General features: G+C 41.7%; 1 protein-coding gene across 2 annotated transcripts in view; it reads left to right on the top strand.

Annotated features, from left to right (window-relative positions):
- Nucleotides 1-19665, top strand: part of LOC112260153 (anion exchange protein 2) — a 110689-nt gene that overhangs the window by 11370 nt on the left and 79654 nt on the right. For both annotated transcript variants that reach the window (XM_024435044.2, XM_024435043.2), the window contains exon 2: nucleotides 669-840. In XM_024435044.2, coding sequence (XP_024290812.1) covers nucleotides 772-840 — 69 coding nt within the window. In that variant the 5' untranslated portion in view covers nucleotides 669-771. The remainder of the gene's footprint in view (nucleotides 1-668; nucleotides 841-19665) is intronic.

Below are 19665 nucleotides of genomic sequence, written 5' to 3'. Positions count from 1 at the left end.
TCTTCAGGTCTCAGGCAAGGTTACTTATCACGCAAACCAGGTGACCACTAATAGACCTTGGTAACACCAGCTGTGTTACAAGACACTGCCTGATCAGCTGAGTTGATTTGCTCGCTTGGAAAAAAGTGTCTTGAAAAAAAAGGGGGTTTTCCACCCTAAATTGGATGTTGTGGTCTTGCCAAGGTGGGTACATCATAATCTCCTCTGAACCCTTCAGGACACAGCAATTCTTAGCAGTGTTTTCATGATGAAGCTATCACCCATGTTTTCATTAAAAAAAGACTTCACTTTTAGCTAAACTCAGAGCTACAGTAGAGAAATTGATTGCTTTTGTTATTTGCCGCTGTGTTGGCCCCATTCAGAATCACAATACTGTAAGCTTGTTGTTCACTCACAAGGGATTGTCCATATGGTTAGGGCCAGGACTTTTTCCAGACCCTGAATCTTACCCTACTTTTTCCTGGTCTGGTGATGTGGCCCTAAATGTGTAAACGGCGTCATGACAATGGCGTTGCCTATGTCGTTATTATGGACGTATAATCATCATGTAGGACGTACAATGAAATCACTAACCAAAAGATCATTTGGGTGATTGACGTAACATTTGACCCAATTTACCAATAGTCACTTGACTAAGACCAACAATACCATTCCTGTCCTTTTCGCAGGTTATGCTACCCAAAAGTCCTCCGTTGAGTAAGAAAGAGAGTGAAAAGGGCTAAGGACTGCTTCGCAACATACTGCCCTGACCTTGTGATCTGCAACGGAGCCATGAGCAACCCTAAGGATGCCAGCGACACCAATGTCGCCACCAACACTATGGCCACAGCCACCTCAGCTGTGAGTTTAAACCTTACATCTACTTACTGTACATGAGTTATTCTAAACACAGGTTCTATACACACAAAATTAGATATTTATTGCTGTATTTATTTTTGAAAACATTTTTTAAACTTATTAGTCAGGTAATGCTTATATCCGTGGTTCTGTGGTTGCCATGGCGCTGTGAAGAAGCCTACCCACATTAAAAAATACCATTGTGTGTACTATGGTAGGAATACTATAGTATTCACTGTAATGTTTTTACAGACTTTACTGCTGTAGTGTTTTTGCAGACTGAAGTCCGACAAAAAACGTCAGTGAATACTGTTGTATTTATTATATAAATATTGTAGTAAATTTGTTTTTAGTATATACTATAGTAGGATACTGTAGTATTTACTGTAGGTATTTTGTGTACATTACTGTAGTATTTTTAATAAAGTGTTTTGTTTTATTATCTTTAACATAGAAGTGTGAAGCTTTCTTCTTGAGGAAACCTAGTAGAGAAATACAAATATTCCATAACCTGTAGGTAGGTAGGACTGGGTTCTGAACAGAGAGTTCAGGGCTTCTTCTCTTTTTTATAATCACAGGGGAACACAATATGGTCTATACTTGACATGTAGGTTTCTCACTTTACGGTCGGCACAAATTGGGATGTGGAGGATGGGAATGGGCAGGGTATACTGTATGCTAATTACATTTCTATTTACTATAGTAAAAAAAATGTCTTTGCTGACATTTACTAGTGTTTCTTTTGTGAATAATAATGTAGAATTTACTATAGTATACTACAAAATTCTATACTAAGTACTGAACATGATCGAGGGATACTGCAGGGTGTAGTATTGTATACTACAGAAGTCTATGGTAAGTACTGTGATATTCTATAGTAAACTGTAGTATTTCTTTATGTGGTATATATCATTAAATAATATCCCGATATGTAATTGTATCTGTAAATACTGTACATATAATTTAAGTGTTTTTTGTTGCATTTAACAATAATGTACAAAAACCTGTTGTGAGTTGATCTATAATATCTTGTTGTGACCTATGTAGTTGCAGAACTGACGATGGCAAGTTTACTTGGCTTGGTTAGCTATAGCTAGCTATCTAGCTGGCATATGTAATTTGAATGATGGATCAATACAGAACCAGCTTTTTGTTCCACCTGCCCTGGCTTCTGGAAGGATTTGTACTGTGGTGTGAGGCGACGACAGAGGCTCGCCTCGTAGAAGACTGTTCCTGATTACGAGGCCAAACTGGGGTGGTCTCTTGGGCGATGGTGCCGAAGCGTCATCCAGGTTGGTGCTACACATTCGGTGGTGGATGTTCCAGCCTACCTACATAGAAGGAGTAGCTGTGAACTTCCGAGAGAGATGCCTGATGGAGAGCTCCGGGCCTGCCTGTCTGACGTTTCTCCTTCCCTGGCTGTACCATCAATGCCACCTCCACTCGAGATACTCCTTTACTGAACTGCTCCCATGAACTGCCAGCCCCCTGAATTTGTTTTTATTTTGAGATTCTGTATGAAAAGCGCTATATAAAATATATCTTATTATTATTATATTGCACCAGAGGAAGCTGTAAAGCCAATTTAAAACTCTTCCAACATATTTCAGGTAAACATATACTGTATACTACTCACACACTTTGTTAATATTTCATATTTTAAATATTTATTTTACTTCCTTACCACCTCACTAAATTTGTGAAGAAGTTGCAATATAGGAAGAACCATGGACAGTAGTGGTTGTTTTGATTAACCTTCTATTACAGATACATTTTTAAATGTTATTTGCACACCAAATTAATAAAATAGTAAAAATCATTTTTAACCAGATTTTCCAAATCTTTAAATTGAATTTAGAGAAATATAATCTATATTGTTCAGTCATTAATTATGTCATTAGATGTTTAAATGATCACTTATCTTAATTTTGGCGTTTCGGTGTGAAGTGTCAATCATAGATATAATTGGAGGACTCCAGATGGATATAACTAATTTTAATATAGACATTGCCATTGAGGGCTTCCCCAACTGGGTTGGGATTCCTATGTGTTGGGAGTGAATAGCCAATGATCAGAAAGCATTGTCTTATTCAAATTGGTTTGTATTGGTTTATAAACCAAAGACTAAGGTAATATCTAGGAGCCAAGACCAATATTTATACCAGGACATTGGACCCAAGATCCAGACTCAGACCCAGTGAGTTGAGACCATGACAAGTTAATGCCCGAATATATGTGGTCTTGAGTGGTTTCAAGACCAAGACCACTAGATTAAGAGTCCATAGATCCTTTCTTCAATTGTAAGAAACTCATGTAGAGAACTTGAGTATAGTAGAGCACAGTACAGTAGAGCACTGTACAGTACAGTAGGGTACAGTACAGCAGGGCACAGTAGAGTAGAGCACAGTAGAGTACAGTATAGTAGAGTTCAGTATGGCACATCATACATGTCTATGTTTTGGCCAGATAAACAGAACTAAAATATAAATGGAACATGTAACAATTCTTAAGATTTTAGACTTAGTTACAGTTTTATATAAGGAAATCAGTCAATTGAACTACATTAATTAGGCCCTAATTGGTGGATTTCACATGACTGGGAAGACAGATATGCATCTGTTGATCACAGATACCCTAAATTGAGGTGGTGGCGGATGAATGGCACGACAGTATCTCATCACGGTATCTCTGTGCATTCAAATTGCCATCGATAAAATGCAATTGTGTTTGATGTTCGTAGCTTATGCCTGCCCATACCATAACTCCGCTGCCACAATGGGGCATCTGTTCACAATGTTGACATCAGCAAATAGCTTGCCCAGACGACACCATCTGCCATCTGCCCGCTACAGTTGAAACCGGGATTCATCCGTGAAGAGCACACTTCTCTAGCGTGCCAGTGGCCATCAAAGGTGAGCATTTGCCCACTGAAGTCACTCACAACAGTCAGGTCAAGTCCTTGGTGAAGACGATGAGCACGCAGATGGGCTTCCCTGAGACGGTTTCTGACAGTTTGTGCAGAAGTTCTTCAGTTGTGCAAACCCACAGTTTCATCAGCTGTCCGGGTGGCTGGTCTCAGATGATCCCGCAGGTGAAGAAGCCAGATGTGGAGGCCCTGGGCTGGCGTGGTTACACGTGGTCTGCAGTTGTGAGGCCAGTTGAACGTATTGTCAAATTCTCTAAAACAATGTTGGAGGTGGCTTATGGTAGAGAAATAATCATTCAATTCTCTGGCAACTCTGGTGGACATTCCTGCAGTCAGCATGCCAATTCCATGCTCCCTCAACTTGAGACATCTGTTGCATTGTGTTGTGTAACAAAACTGCACATTTTAGTGGCCATTTATTGTTCCCAGGAAAAGTTGCACCTGTGTAATGATCATGCTTTTTAATGGTTTGGCCTACAAACTATTATGGAAATATGTGACACTCACGAACATGGTGTTGTTCTCCATTTTGCTCTACGGCCCCCACAAGCATCTTGGGACTCGTTGGTAGTTGGTACAGCCAATCTGCCAACTTCTGTCTGTAGCGTCCGAACAGTTTGGACTACACACTAATATGACAAACATGTACATGTCGGTTGTTTTGCTTAAGGATGCCCACAGGCCTCACAAGACTCGTCTGAAGGTCTCCCGGTACCTGTTGAAAAATGTTATGGAAGTACAGTATACTGTATACTGTATATGGAGTGCCACAAAGAACATGTTAAGTGTATGTATGTATGTATGTATGTATGTATGTATGTATGTATGTATGTATGTATATACATACAGTATATCACAAAATTGAGTACACCCCTCACATTTTTGTAAATATTTGAGTATATCTTTTCATGTGACAACACTGAAGAAATTACACTTTGCTACAATGTAAAGGAGTGAGTGTACAGCTTGTATAACAGTGTACATTTGCTGTCCCCTCAAAATAACTCAACACACAGCCATTAATGTCTAAACCGCTGGCCACAAAAGTGAGTACACCCCTAAGTGAAAATGTCCAAATTGGGCCCAATTAGCCATTTTCCCTCCCCGGTGTCATGTGACTCGTTAGTGTTACAAGGTCTCAGGTGTGAATGGGGAGCGGGTGTGTTAAATTTGGTGTCATCGCTCTCATACTCCCTCATACTGACTGGTCACTGGAAGTTCAACATGGCACCTCATGGCAAAGAACTCTCTGAGGATCTGAAAAAAAGAATTGTTGCTCTACATAAAGATGGCCTGGGCTATAAGAAGATTACCAAGACCCTGAAACTGAGCTGCAGCACGGTGGCCAAGACCATACAGCGGTTTAACTGGACAGACCATACAGCGGTTTAACTTCCACTCGGAACAGGCCTCGCCATGGTCGACCAAAGAAGTTGAGTGCATGTGCTCAGCGTCATATCCAGAGGTTGTCTTTGGGAAATAGACGTATGAGTGCTGCCAGCATTGCTGCAGAGGGTGAAGGGGTGGGGGGTCAGCCTGTCAGTGCTCAGACCATACGCCGTACACTGCATCAAATTGGTCTGCATGGCTGTCGTCCCAGAAGGAAGCCTCTTCTAAAGATGATGCACAAGAAAGCCCGCAAACAGTTTGCTGAAGACAAGCAAACTAAGGACATAAATTACTTGAACCATGTCCTGTGGTCTGATGAGACCAAAATACATTTATTTGGTTCAGATGGTGTCAAGCGTGTGTGGCGGCAACCAGGTGAGGAGTACAAAGACAAGTGTGTCTTGCCTACAGTCAAGCATGGTGGTGGGAGTGTCATGGTCTGGGGCTACATGAGTGCTGCCGGCACTGGGGAGCTACAGTTCATTGAGGGAACCATGAATGCCAACATGTACTGTGACATACTGAAGCAGAGCATGATCACCTCCCTTCGGACATGATAACGACCTCAAACACACCTCCAAGACGACCACTGCCTTGCTAAAGAAGCTGAGGGTAAAGGTGATGGACTGGCCAAGCATGTCTCCAGACCAAAACCCTATTGAGCATCTGTGGGGCATCCTCAACCGGAAGGTGGAGGAGTGCAAGGTCTCTAACAGCTCCGTGATGTCGTCATGGAGGAGTGGAAGAGGACTCCAGTGGCAACCTGTGAAGCTCTGGTGAACTCCTTGCCCAAGAGGGTTAAGGCTATGCTGGAAAATTATGGTGGCCACACAAAATATTGACAATTTGGGCCCAATTTGGACATTTTCACTTAGGGGTGTACTCACTTTTGTTGCCAGCGGTTTAGACATTAATGGCTGTGTGTTGAGTTATTTTGAGGGGACAGCACATTTACACTGTTATACAAGCTGTACACTCACTACTTTACATTGAGGCAAAGTGTCATTCCTCCAGTGTTGTCACATGAAAAGATATACTCAAATATTTACAAAAATGTGAGGGGTGTACTCACTTTTGTGATATACTGTGTATATATATATATACATACATACAGTTGAAGTCGGAAGTTTACATACACTTAGGTTGTAGTCATTAACTTGTTTTTCAACCACTCTTGTTAACAACCTATAGTTTTGGCAAGTCGGTTAGGACATCTACTTTGTGCATGACACAGGTCATTTTTCCAACGATTGTTTACAGACAGATTATTTCACTTATAATTCACTGTATCACAATTTCAGTCGGTCAGAAGTTTACATACACTATGTTGACTGTGGCTTTAGAAGCTTCTGATAGGCTAATTGACATCATTTGAGTAAATTGTAGGTGTACCTGTGTATGTATTTCAAGGCCTACCTTCAAACTCAGTGCCTCTTTGCTTGACATCATGGGAAAATCAAAAGAAATCAGCAAAGACCTCAGAAAAATAATTGTAGACCTCCACAAGTCTGGTTCAACCTTGGGAGCAATTTCCAAATGGCTGAAGGTACCACGTTCATCTGTACAAACAATAGTATGCAAGTATAAACACCATGGGACCACATAGCCGTCATACCGCTCAGGTAGGAGACGCGTTCTGTCTCCTAGAGATGAACATACTTTGATGCGAAAAGTGCAAATCAATCCCACAACAACAGCAAAGGACCCTGTGAAGATGCTGGAGGAAACAGGTACAAAAGTATCTATATCCACAGTAAAACAAGTCCTATATCGAAAAAACCTGAAAGGCCGCTCAGCAAGGAAGAAGCCACTGCTCCAAAACCACCATTAAAAAAGCCAGACTACGGTTTACAACTGCACATTGGGGACAAAGATCATACTTTTTGGAGAAATGTCCTCTGGTCTGATGAAACTGAAATAATAGAACTGTTTGACCATAATGACCATCGTTATGTTTGGAGGAAAAAGGGGGAGGCTTGCAAGCCAAAGAACACCATCCCAAATGTGAATCACGGGGGTGGCAGCATCATGTTGTGGGACTGCTTTGCTGCAGGAGGGACTGGTGCACTTCACAAAATAGATGGCATCATGAGGAAGGGAATTTAGGTGGATATATTGAAGCAACATCTCAAGACATCAGTCAGGAAGTTAAAGCTTGGTCGCAAATGGGTCTTTCAAATGGACAATGACCCCAAGCATACTTCCAAACTTGTGGCAACATGACTTATGGACATCGAAATCAGGGTATTGGAGTGGCCATCACCAAGCCCTGACCTCAATTCTATAGAAAATTTGTGGGCAGAACTGAAAAAGCATGTGCAAGCAAGGAGGCCTACAAACCTGGCTCAATTACACCAGCTCTGTCAGGAGGAATGGGCCAAAATTCACCCAACGTATTGTGGGAAGCTTGTGGCAGGCTACCCGAAACGTTTGACCCAAGTTAATCAATTTAAAGGCAATGCTACCAAATACTAATTGAGTGTATGTAAAACTTCTGACCCACTGGGAATGTGATTAAAGAAATAAAAGCTGAAATAAATCATTCTCTACTATTATTCTGACATTTCACATTCCTAAAATAAAGTGGAGATCCTAACAGACCTAAGACAGGGAAATTTTGCTTGGATTAAATGTCAGGAATTGTGAAAAAGTTAAAATGTTTAAATGTATTTGGCTAAGGTGTATGTAAACTTCCGACTTGAACTGTATTTATACACACACACACACACACACACAAGACCGTTCAAAAGTTTGGGGTCACTTAGAAAGAAAATAAAGAAATTGTCCATTAAAAAACATCAAATTGATCAGAAATACGGTGTAGATATTGTTAATGTTGTAAATTACTATTGTAGCTGGAAACTGCAGATGTTTTATGGAATATCTGCACACAGAGGCCCATAATCAGCAACCACCCCCCCTGTGTTCCAATGGCACGTTGTGTTAGCCTTTTAAAATGATAAACTTGGATTTGCTATTTGATCATGAGAACCCTTTTTCAATTATGTCAGCACAGCTGAAAACTGTTATTTAGACTAGTTGAGTATCTGGAGCATCAGCATTTGTGGGTTTGATTACAGGCTCAAAATGGCCAGAAAAATAGACCTTTCTTCTGAAACTCGTCAGTCTATTCTTTTTATGAGAAATGAAGGCTATTCCATATGAGAAATTGCCAACGAACTGAAGATCTTGTACAGCGCTGTGTACTACTCCCTTCACAGAACAGCACAAACTGACTAACTAGAATAGGGTGGAGTGGAAGGCCCCGGTGCACAATTGAGCAAGAGGACAAGTACATTAGAGTATCTAGTTTGAGAAACAGACGCCTCACAAGTCCTTAACTGGGAGCTTCATTTAAATTGTACTCGCAAAACACCAGTCTCGATGTCAACAGTGAAGAGGTGACTCTGGGATGATGGTCTTCTAGGCAGAGTTGCAAAGACAAAGCCATATCTCAGCACAGTAGATATTCCATTAAAAATCAGCCGTTTCCAGCTACAATGGTCATTTACAACGTTAACAATGTCTACACTGTATTTCTGATCAATTTTATGCTATTTTAATGGACAAAAATGTTGCTTTTCTTTCAAAAAGAAGGACATTTCTAAGTGACCTCAAACTTTTGAATGGTAGTGTGTGTGTATATATAAGCTCAGCAAAAAAATAAACATCCCTTTTTCAGGACCCTGTCATTCAAAGATAATTGGTAAAAATCCAAATAACTTCACAGATCTCTATTGTAAAGGGTTTAAACACTGTTTCCCATGCTTGTTCAATGAACTATAAACAATTAATGAACATGCACCTGTGGAATGGTCATTAAGACACTAACAGCTTACAGATGGTAGGCAATTAAGGTCACAGTTATGAAAACTTAGGACACTATAAAGAGGCCTTCATACTGACTCTGAAAAACACCAAAAGAAAGATTCCCAAGGTCCCTGCTCATCTGCGTGAACGTGCTTAGGCATGCTACAAAGAGGCATGAGGACTGCAGATGTGGCCAGGGCAATGCATTGCAATGTCCGTAATGTGAGACGCCTAAGACTGGGCGACAGGGCGGACAGCTGATTGTCCTCACAGTGGCAGACCACGTGTAACAACACCTGCACAGGATCGGTACATCCGAACATCACAACTGCGGGACAGGTACAGGATGGCAACAACAACTGCCGAGTTACACTAGAAACTAGAGGTCGACCGACTATGATTTTTCAACGGCCGATTTATAAAATGTATTTATTTATTTGTAATAATGACAATTACAACAATACTGAATTAACACTTTTTAAGCATTATATAATACATAAATAAAATCAATTTAGCCTCAAATAAATAATGAAACATGTTCAATTTGGTTTAAATAATGCAAAAACAAAGTGTTGGAGAAGAAAGTAAAAGTGCAATATATGCCATGTAAGAAAGCTAATGTTTAAGTTCCTTGCTCAGAACATGAGAACATATGAAAGCTGGTGGTTCCTTTTAACATGAGTCTTCAATATTCCCAGGTAAGAAGTTTTAGGTTGTAGTTATTATAGGACTATTTCTCTCTATACCATTTGTATTTCATTAATCTTTGACTATTGGATGTTCTTATAGGCACTTTAGTATTGCCAGTGTAACAGTATAGCTTCCGTCCCTCTCCTCGCTCCTACCTGGGCTCGAACCAGGAACACATCAACAACAGCCAGCCTCGAAGCAGCGATACCCATCGCTCCACAAAAGCCGCGGCCCATGCAGAGCAAGGGGAACAACTACTCCAAGTTTCAGAGCGAGTGACGTTTGAAACGCTATTAGCGCTCAGCCCGCTAACTAGCTAGCCATTTCACATCGGTTACACCAGCCTAATCTCGGGAGTTGAAAGCGAAGAGCTGCTGGCAAAACGCACAAAAGTGCTGTTTGAATGAATGCTTATGAGCCTGCTGCTGCCTACCACCACTCAGTCATACTGCTCTATCAAATCATAGACTTAGTTATAACATAATAACACACAGAAATACGAGCCTTAGGTCATTAATATGGTCGAATCCGGAAACTATAATCTCGAAAACAAGGCGTTTATTCTTTCAGTGAAATACGGAACCGTATTTTATCTAACGGGTGGCACCCATCAGTCTAAATATTCCTGTTACATTGCATAACCTTCAATGTTCTGTCATAATTACGTAAAATTCTGGCAAATTAGGCGGCCCAAACTGTTGCATATACACTGACTCTGCGTGCATTGAACGCAAGAGAAGTGACACAATTTCACCTGGTTAATATTGCCTGCTAACCAGGATTTCTTTTAGCTAAGGTTTAAAAATATATACTTCTGTGTATTGATTTTAAGAAAGGCATTGATGTTTATATTGGGTACACATTGGAGCAACGATGCGCAGCGCATCGATTATATGCCATGCAGGACACGCTAGATAAACTAGTAATACTAGCATGTTGGAGTGAACGGCTGTGCGTGAGAGGCTCCTGCAACTTTTTGCGAAATAATCTAATTTAACCTACTTTATGGCACTTTTTACAACAAACGTTTCTTTCTAATACAAGATTGTAACTTTTTATATGAAAATGCCGAGTAATAAGCGACCAAAGGACAATAAATCGACAGCGGAGGCCTACTCCCCACTAAACAACGAGACAGACATGTGGGAGGCACATGCAACAACGTGACACTTACAGAACTTACCCGGGCTCTGGGGAGCTACGTGTTGCTATAGCTGAGGATCTTAAGGCCACTATTGCTGAGCTGGACACCAAAATCGAGAGCGTCATTCGAACGGTCGCTTCGCATGGCCAGAGTATTGTGGACCTTGAAAAGCTTCTGAATTCAACGCTGGTAGGATCGACGAGTTAGAGAAGCTATGCACGTCATTGCAGGATACTGTGCAGAGGCTTTCTGTGAAAGTGGTGGACCTGGAGGGCCGATCCAGACGTAATAACCTTCGCGTTGTTGGTCTGGCAGAGGGGATAGAGGCGGGCTCTCGCCCTACCGACTTCTTCGCCAAGCTATTGAAGGATGCAATGGGATCGGATGTTTTGGATTCGGATCCCCAGCTGGACCGCGCACATCGCTCCCTTGTCCCAGTGCCTGGACCGGGCCAACGTCCTCGCCCAGTAATAATCTGTTGTCACAGTTTCAAGACCAAGGATCTTATCCTGCGTGAAGCTCGAATGAGGGGCAACCTGTCACATAAAGGGCATCCATTCCGTGTCTGAGGATTATGCGCCCGATGTGGCAAAGCATCGCGCCGACTACAGAGATGTCATGACCAAACTCTACAAACTCCATCTTCGCCCAGCCTTACTCTTCCCTGCAAGACTAAGAATTACCCCGCCTTCCGGTGTACAGGTTAGAGTGCCTTGTTATTGCGTGTCAGGGTCTGCTCATGGACTCGAATCCATACTATACCATATTGGGTGAAAACGTATTAAACGGGCTCAACAAGGGCTACCGAGCATGTAAGACGCTGAGCAGACCAATGGATGGCGGTCAGAGCTCTCATTTAACGTTAAATTCACTTTCATCCCGGCTGTGCTCAGCGATGCATATTTTTTACTTCCAGGTTTGATCACTGACACCTTCGGACGGATATACTTATATTCCCCCACGTTTGTTTTGTTTCGTTATTTATTTTACAATCCTTACATCACTCTTACTACCATACCATTTATTTATTGCTTGCAGGGGACTGGGGGTGATGGTTGGGAGGGGGCAGACGCCTGGTTAGCAAGTTGATGTTTTGTGCCGTTCTGCCTTTGTCTGGCCGTGGGCCTCTCTCCCGACTAGAGTCCCACCAGCCCTCTGTAGTGCTTATGTATGTGTAGGTGTGCGTAAATATAATTACTATTTGTACTTTATTACTATTTTCTCTTAGCATTTTAGTATTATGTATGTGTATATTTTAAATCAGTGTAGATTGTTATTCTGGGGTATGAATGTTTGTTTGTGTATGTGTGCATATGGATGTATATACATATTCTTTAAATATATATTTTTATATATGATTTTTTTGTGTGGGTATGTATACATACATGTATATGTATGGATGTGTGTGTGTGTGTATGTATATATATATATATGTATATATAGGTATGTGTGTGTGTATGTATGTATGTATGTATGTATGTATATATATGTGTGTGTGTGTGTGTATATGTGTGTATGTATGTATGTGTATATATATATAAGGTATATATTTTTACTTATTTTTTATTAAACATATTTTTTTTTATGGGGGGAACGTTTAATTTAACAAATCCTTGTTCCGATCTCCTGACCCACAGTATGTAAAGGTACGGCTGACTAGGTCGGTTGCGGATGGTTTATTTTTTGACCGGCAGTGCTTAGCAATATTATCTTGAGGCTATATCTTGCTTATCTCTGGGATTGACCCAGGATGACGCTTAAATGCGCAATATGTTTAAGTTGCAACTTATTCGGTTTAGGTTTATTAGATGCTAACTGAACACTTAACTCGCGGGAGCCTCCTCAGTTCATATGTTAGTAGAAGTTCTAGGATAGTGAGAGGTGAACGTATAGTTGGGATTTTATTTTTGTTTTACCTCTTGTTCGAGGTCGCGCCGTGCTTTTTGGCATCGGCCAGACAATGTTTTTATTTTTTTATTTTTCCTTTTTTTTCTCTCCTGTATGTACATGCCTGTTAAATGTGGGTTGATGGGGGGGGGTAAGTGTTGGGGAAATTAGGGGAACAGGGTGGGAAGTAAAGGTGCTTGCAGGGGGGGAGGGGTGGGTTGGATACTGCTCGGGTGTAGGTGCTACATATGCTGATCGTGATGGTTTGGTGCGCTTTCTTACCTTTTTATCAAGTTACATGGTATGCAGGCCACCATAGGAACTACAAACGAGAGGAGGGCGGGGCTTACATTCACTTCCTGGAATGTCAAGGGTTTAAACGAACCAATTAAGAGGGGCAAGGTCCTAGCCCACTTGAAAGCACTCTCGTCTGATATTATATTTTTGCAAGAAACCCATCTGAAGAATAACTCTCATAGCAGACTTAAGTGTAGGTGGGTGGGGCAAGTGTATCACTCTAACTTCTCTGCCAAAACGAGAGGCACAGCGATTCTGGTACGGAAAGGAATTCCCTTTCTACATAAAACCACTATTGCGGATAAAGAGGGTCGGTATGTGATCGCAATAGGAGAAATCCACTCTACCTCAGTAACTCTACTAAATATCTATGGGCCAAACATTGACAACCCCTCTTTTTTCAAAAGAGTCCTTGCCCTGATTCCAGATATCTCCCATACTAACCTGGTCATTGGAGGGGACCTTAACTGTGTGCTAGACCAATATTTGGATAGATCCTCTACCCGGCGAACCCCTACCTCCTATTCAAGCGAATTCTTGAATACCTACATAAAAAATTCTAACTTATTTGATATATGGAGGATCGCTAACCCTACGGGTAGGGAATACTCCTTTTACTCTCATGTTCACAAGGTTTACACACGAATTGACTACTTTTTGTTGGATGCTAGACTACTCCCCTATACCTGTAATGTGAGGTATCATGATATTATAATCTCGGACCACAGTCCACTCACCTTCTCCCTGAGATTGGGTGACATTGTACCAAACGAGAAGGTCTGGAGGTTGAATCCTCAGCTCCTCACAGAACCAACATTCTGTGAATATCTTAAAGACCAAATTAAATTTTTCTTTGATACCAACGACAACACAGAGACCTCCCCAGCATTATTGTGGGAAACACTGAAGGCTTATCTGAGAGGCTGTATCATCTCCTTTCAGGCTGCCAGGAGTAGGCAAAACAGAGGAAAACTGGAAGAACTAGAGGGACAAATTCACTTACTGGATAGGGAGAATGCTAGCCACCCATCTATGGAGAAACATAAAAAAATTACCTCTTTAAAATTTGAATATAATCAGATTCTCTCAGCTAAAATTGCTAAATCTTTTCTCTATGCCAAGCAAAACAACCACACAAATTACTCACCAGACAACTTTGAAAAAATGTGAGTGACCGAATGATTCACAGGGTTAAATCTGCATCTGGGGAATTACTCTCTTCCCCCAAAGACATCAATGACAGATTCCGGCAGTTTTATGAGACTCTATATACATCTAAAGCGGATCCTAACCCCTTAATTATGCAAACATTTTTGGAGGACTGTAATCTTCCTGCCCTGAACCAGGAAGATTCTAACTTCCTGAATAAGGAAATATCTCTTGATGAAATCCGAGAAACAATTAAATCTCTAAAGAGTGGCAAGACCCCGGGCCCAGATGGATACCCTGGTGAATTCTATAAAACATTCAGCAACATGCTCTCCCCCTATCTGCACAAAATGTTGATTCAGGCCAATGAGGATGGAGCTCTCCCTTCTACTTTGGACAAAGCGTTCATTACAGTTATACATAAGAAGGGTAAAGATCCAGAAGAGGTAGGGTCATACAGACCAATATCTCTCCTTAATACAGACCAAAAGATTTTAGCAAAAACTCTGGCTAACAGGCTTAGCACTTTAATTGGCAAATTGGTCCATTCGGATCAGACCGGCTTTATCCCTAACAGAAACTCATTCTTCAATCTCAGGCGCCTCTTCAATATTATGTATTCTCAGAGGTTACCCAACGTGGACCTTGCCGTCATATCTCTTGACGCCGAAAAGGCCTTTGACCAAGTTGAGTGGCCCTATCTATTCAAGGTCCTACAGAAATTTAATATTGGAGATAGGTTCATAAATTGGATCCAGCTTTTATATAGGAACCCCTGTGCCAGAATACTCACTAACCAATCATTGTCGCCCGATTTAACCTCAACAGGGGGACAAGGCAGGGTTGTGCGCTGTCGCCTATGCTCTTCGCCCTAATTATCGAACCGCTCGCTCAGACGATTAGATCTCATGCAGCAATACACGGCTATAATACTAAAGATACTCTAAATAAGATCTCCCTATACGCAGATGACATCCTCCTCTATGTAACAGAACCCCAGGCTAGTATCCCAGCTATTCTTGATGTGATCAATTTGTTTGGTACCTTCTCGGGATACAGAATAAATTGGAACAAGAGTGAATTAATGCCCATACGGTCGCAAAATACCTCCTGGCTAGAGCATCTCCCATTTAAGTTATCTTCCGAAAAGTTTACCTACCTAGGAATTGTAGTTACCAAACAATACTCCTTACTATTTAAAGAGAATTTCCCCTCTCTGATACAAAAACTCAAAGCAAACATACTATTTTGGAGAACTCTCCCAATTTCTCTGCTCGGAAGAATTAATGCCATTAAAATGGTCTTCCTCCCTCAACTGCTCTACCTATATCAGAACATCCCAGTATTCATACCTAAATCCTTTCATAAACAACTGGACTCAATTATCAATCCTTTCATCTGGGATTATAAAACACACAGGATAGGTAAAAAACACCTCTGTAAATCCAAGATGGAAGGAGGATTGTCTCTCCCAAATTTTATATTTTATTACTGGGCCGCTAACCTCCGCATTGTTACGTTTCTGTTGGATGACGTACTCCCGGCATCCAGCTGGCTTAGTATGGAGCGTGAGGAGTGTCACCCCTTCTCTATTGGCGCTGTGATTTTGTCGCCTGTCAATCTGGAGATGTCACTTTATTGTAACAATCCTATAATACATAGCACAGTCCGAATCTGGAAGCAAATTAAAGTCCACTTTGAGCTCAGACCAATGTCATTCATGCTCCCTGTCGCCAGGAATCCCTCCTTTGCCCCTCTAACCTTGATAACACCTTTGAGCGATGGGAGAGTTGGGGATAAGTACCATAGGGGATTTATACATAGAAGGGACCTTTGCTTCCTTTGAGCTGCTGAGGGAAACTTATAATCTTCCCAGAAGTAATTTTTTCAGATACCTACAAATTAGAGACTACGTTAGAAAACACCTCCCAACATTTGGGAATGCTAAACCTTCCATGTTTGACGGATGCATAAAGATATGCCCCACCTCAGATAAACTGATATCGCGTCTATATGATGCTTTTCAATCTGTTAGCACACCTTCTACTGATGCCATCAAGGCAAAATGGGAGGAAGAACTAGGGACTGACATCTCAGTGGCAGACTGGGAAGAGAGCTTGGAGTATATCCACACATGCTCCATTAATTCCAGACATCGTCTCATACAATTCAAGGTATTACACAGATTACACTATTCCAAAACTAAACTGCATAGGATATTTCCTGACACATCCCCTACATGTGATAAATGTCAGGCTACGCAGGGTACACTACTCCACTGCTTTGCCCTATGCTCTAGCTTGCATGGTTATTGGTGTGGAATTTTTAGGATCCTCTCTGAAGTTTTGGAGACTTCAATAGATCCAGACCCGCTTCTGATAATCCTGGGAGTATCTGAGTCCCTAAACGGATTAACCAACCCCCAAAAACAACTAATCTCGTATGGTCTCATCTCGGCAAAAAAACTAATCTTGTTGTTTTGGAAAAGGAGGGAAGCGCCCTCTACCAAATTATGGCTCAGTGAATTGGCAAACACTGCACACTTAGAAAGAATTAGATATATTCTGAACAATAAATTATCAACATTTGATAAAATCTGGCAGCCTTTCCTCTCCTACTTGGACGAGTCGGCGCTGTGAATTTGTACTTATTAACACACTCTCAATTGTAATATTTTAATCTACCTTTGGGCAGCGTGTGCTGGCCCTACCACCCGAGCAGTTGGGAGGGGAGGAATAGGGGATGGGGGGAACATCTTCTCTCTTTCTTTCAAGGTGTCCTTGGTTTGTATGTCGTGTTTTGTATTATTTGTTCTGCACCCAGAACTCTGGGTCTTGTTGTTCCTGTATGCTCTTTTATGTTTAGATAAGAATTGTATACCTGTCATGTATACCTATACACCATTCTTGTGTGTGTTTAATAAAAATATTTGAAACAAAAATGTTATGAAAACTTGTTATCGGCCCTAATTAATCGACCATTCCGATTAATCGGTCGACCTCTACTAGAAACGCACAATCCCTCCATCAGTGCTCAGACTGTCCGCAATAGGCTGAGAGAGGCTGGACTGAGGGCTTGTAGGCTTGTTGTAAGGCAGGTCCTCACCAGACATCACCGGCAACAATGGGCACAAACCCACCGTCGCTGGACCAGACAGGACTGGCAAAAAGTGCTCTCCCCTGACAAGTCGCGTTTTTGTCTCACCAGGGGTGATGGTCGGATTCACATTTATCGTCGAAGGAATGAGTTACGCCTGTACTCTGTACTCTGGAGCGGGATTGAGGTGGAGGGTCCGTCATGGTCTGGGGCGGTGTGTCACATCATCATCGAACTGAGCTTGTTGTCATTGCAGGCAATCTCAAAGCTGTGCAATACAGGGAAGACATCTTCCTCCCTCATGTGGTACCCTTCCTTCAGGCTCATCCTGACATGACCCTCCAACATGACAACGCCACCAGCCATACTGCTCGTTCTGTATGTGATTCCCTGCAAGACAGGAATGTCAGTGTTCTGCCATGGCCAGCAAAGAGCCCGGATCTCAATCCCATTGAGCATGACTGGGACCTGTTGGATTTGAGGGTGAGGGCTAGGGCCATTCCCCCCAGAAATGTCCGGGAACTTGCAGGTGCCTTGGTGGAAGAGTGGGGTAACATCTCACAGCAAGAACTGGCAAATCTGGTGCAACCCATGAGCAGGAGATGCACTGCAGTACTTAATGCAGCTAGTGGCCACACCAGATACTGACTGTTACTTTTGATTTTGACCCCCCTTTGTTCAGGGACACATTATTCAATTTCTGTTAGTCACATGTCTGTGGAACTTGTTCAGTTTGTCTCAATTGTTGAATCTTGATATGTTCATACAAATACTTACACGTTTGCTGAAAATAAACACAGTTGACAATGAGAGGACGTTTCTTTTTTTGTTCAGTTTACACAGTTTTATGATGCTGCCGTTGACATGTGGGGTTGACCTGTTAAGAATGTGATATTGTTTACCGGTTGAAAGTACAGTGCTTGGTTAAATACTGCTTATGATTCTGATCGTTTTTTGATCGGTTAGTTTTAACATCGACCTGTGTAATAGGCATGGAAATAATTGTTTGAACGTTTGTTAATTTAGTAGAAGGCAACATGAGTTCCCTATATATAAAATGTAGGAGTGATTATATGGATGATATGTCTTTGCTGGTCCTGTTGTTTTGATATGACCCTGGTACAATATATTAGCCATCCATTTGTTTTTGGTTGACATGTATATAGATATTGTCTGTGTGGTCAGTTCTGTTGCAGAATTGGTAACTTGTAAAAAAAAAATAAAGGAGGACTGAAGGACTTTAAGCAAGTAAAATGGATTCCAGAAACATTTGTGAAAACTTACCGAATTCCCTTTGGAATCTTAGGAAACTTACCACACCTCTGGCTCCATTCATCAAAGGAAATTTGTTTTGAGGCCGTCCAATAGGAACTCCTTGGCCGAGGTAAACAAAAATCTGCACTGTTGTTGATATCAGGCATGCCAAAACTGTCAGTCATGTAGAAGTACCAAGCGACAGAGTCTTCCCTGTAATAAAGAAAGCAAAAGATGCAAAAGCTTCCCAATGTCCGCCAAATGCCCTAACTTGCAATTCCAGATCTCTGCTAGACAAAGTGGATGAGTTAGAACTTCTACTCCTATCACCCAGGGCTGAAATTGGTTGTGTAATGGACACATGGGCACATGACAACATTCCAGATAAGTCCCTAAACATAGAGGGTTTTCAGGTGTTCATGTAGGTCAAAAATCCTAGCCTAAATATGAATGGAGGAGTAGTGGCCATATGTGGACGATAGTCTCCAGGTTAAGATACGCACTGACCTTGAACGAGATGAGTTTGAGTGTTTCTGGATCCAGTTGCGCTCAGAGCGGGTTCCCAGATCAACAATTGTTGTTGAAACACTTTACTATCCTCCATGGGCTTATTGAGAATAAACTGCAACAGCAAGCGATTAACTATCTCATTAACACCATTAACTCTGTGAAGCTGAAATCACCTGAAGTAGGTATTGCCTTATGTGGGGATTTCAATCATCTACCTACTAATTCCCTAACCCTGTACCTTAACTCCCAGCCCGATCTAAAACAGGTTGTCAGAAATAAGACCCGTGGAGACTCCATGATTGATCTGATCAGCACCCCTACGGTGTTGGCCCCGCTGGGCTCAAGTGGCCACCAGTGTCTGCAACTCACTCCCACCAGTGTACCTAAACATGGGAAGGAAATGCAATACAGAGTAGGGCTACAGGTTGTTTGAGAGAAAGGAGGCCCTAGCCTGGTGTCTGGCCATCAGTGACTGGTCAGCTGTCTACAATGAGGAGAACATGGATGAAAAGTTGTAGATCTTTAACACCAACATACAAATGGCCCTTGATGTACAGTCGGGCAAAAAATTATTTAGTCAGCCACCAATTGTGCAAGTTCTCCCACTTAAAAGATGAGAGAGGCCTGTAATTTATCATAGGTACACTTCAACTATGACAGACAAAATGAGAAAAAA

Source organism: Oncorhynchus tshawytscha, linkage group LG10 (genome assembly GCF_018296145.1).
Source record: "Oncorhynchus tshawytscha isolate Ot180627B linkage group LG10, Otsh_v2.0, whole genome shotgun sequence".
NCBI classification, from domain to species: domain Eukaryota; kingdom Metazoa; phylum Chordata; class Actinopteri; order Salmoniformes; family Salmonidae; genus Oncorhynchus; species Oncorhynchus tshawytscha.
The sequence above is the reverse complement of the archived record's forward strand: the minus strand, read 5'-3'. Positions and strand labels throughout refer to the sequence as shown.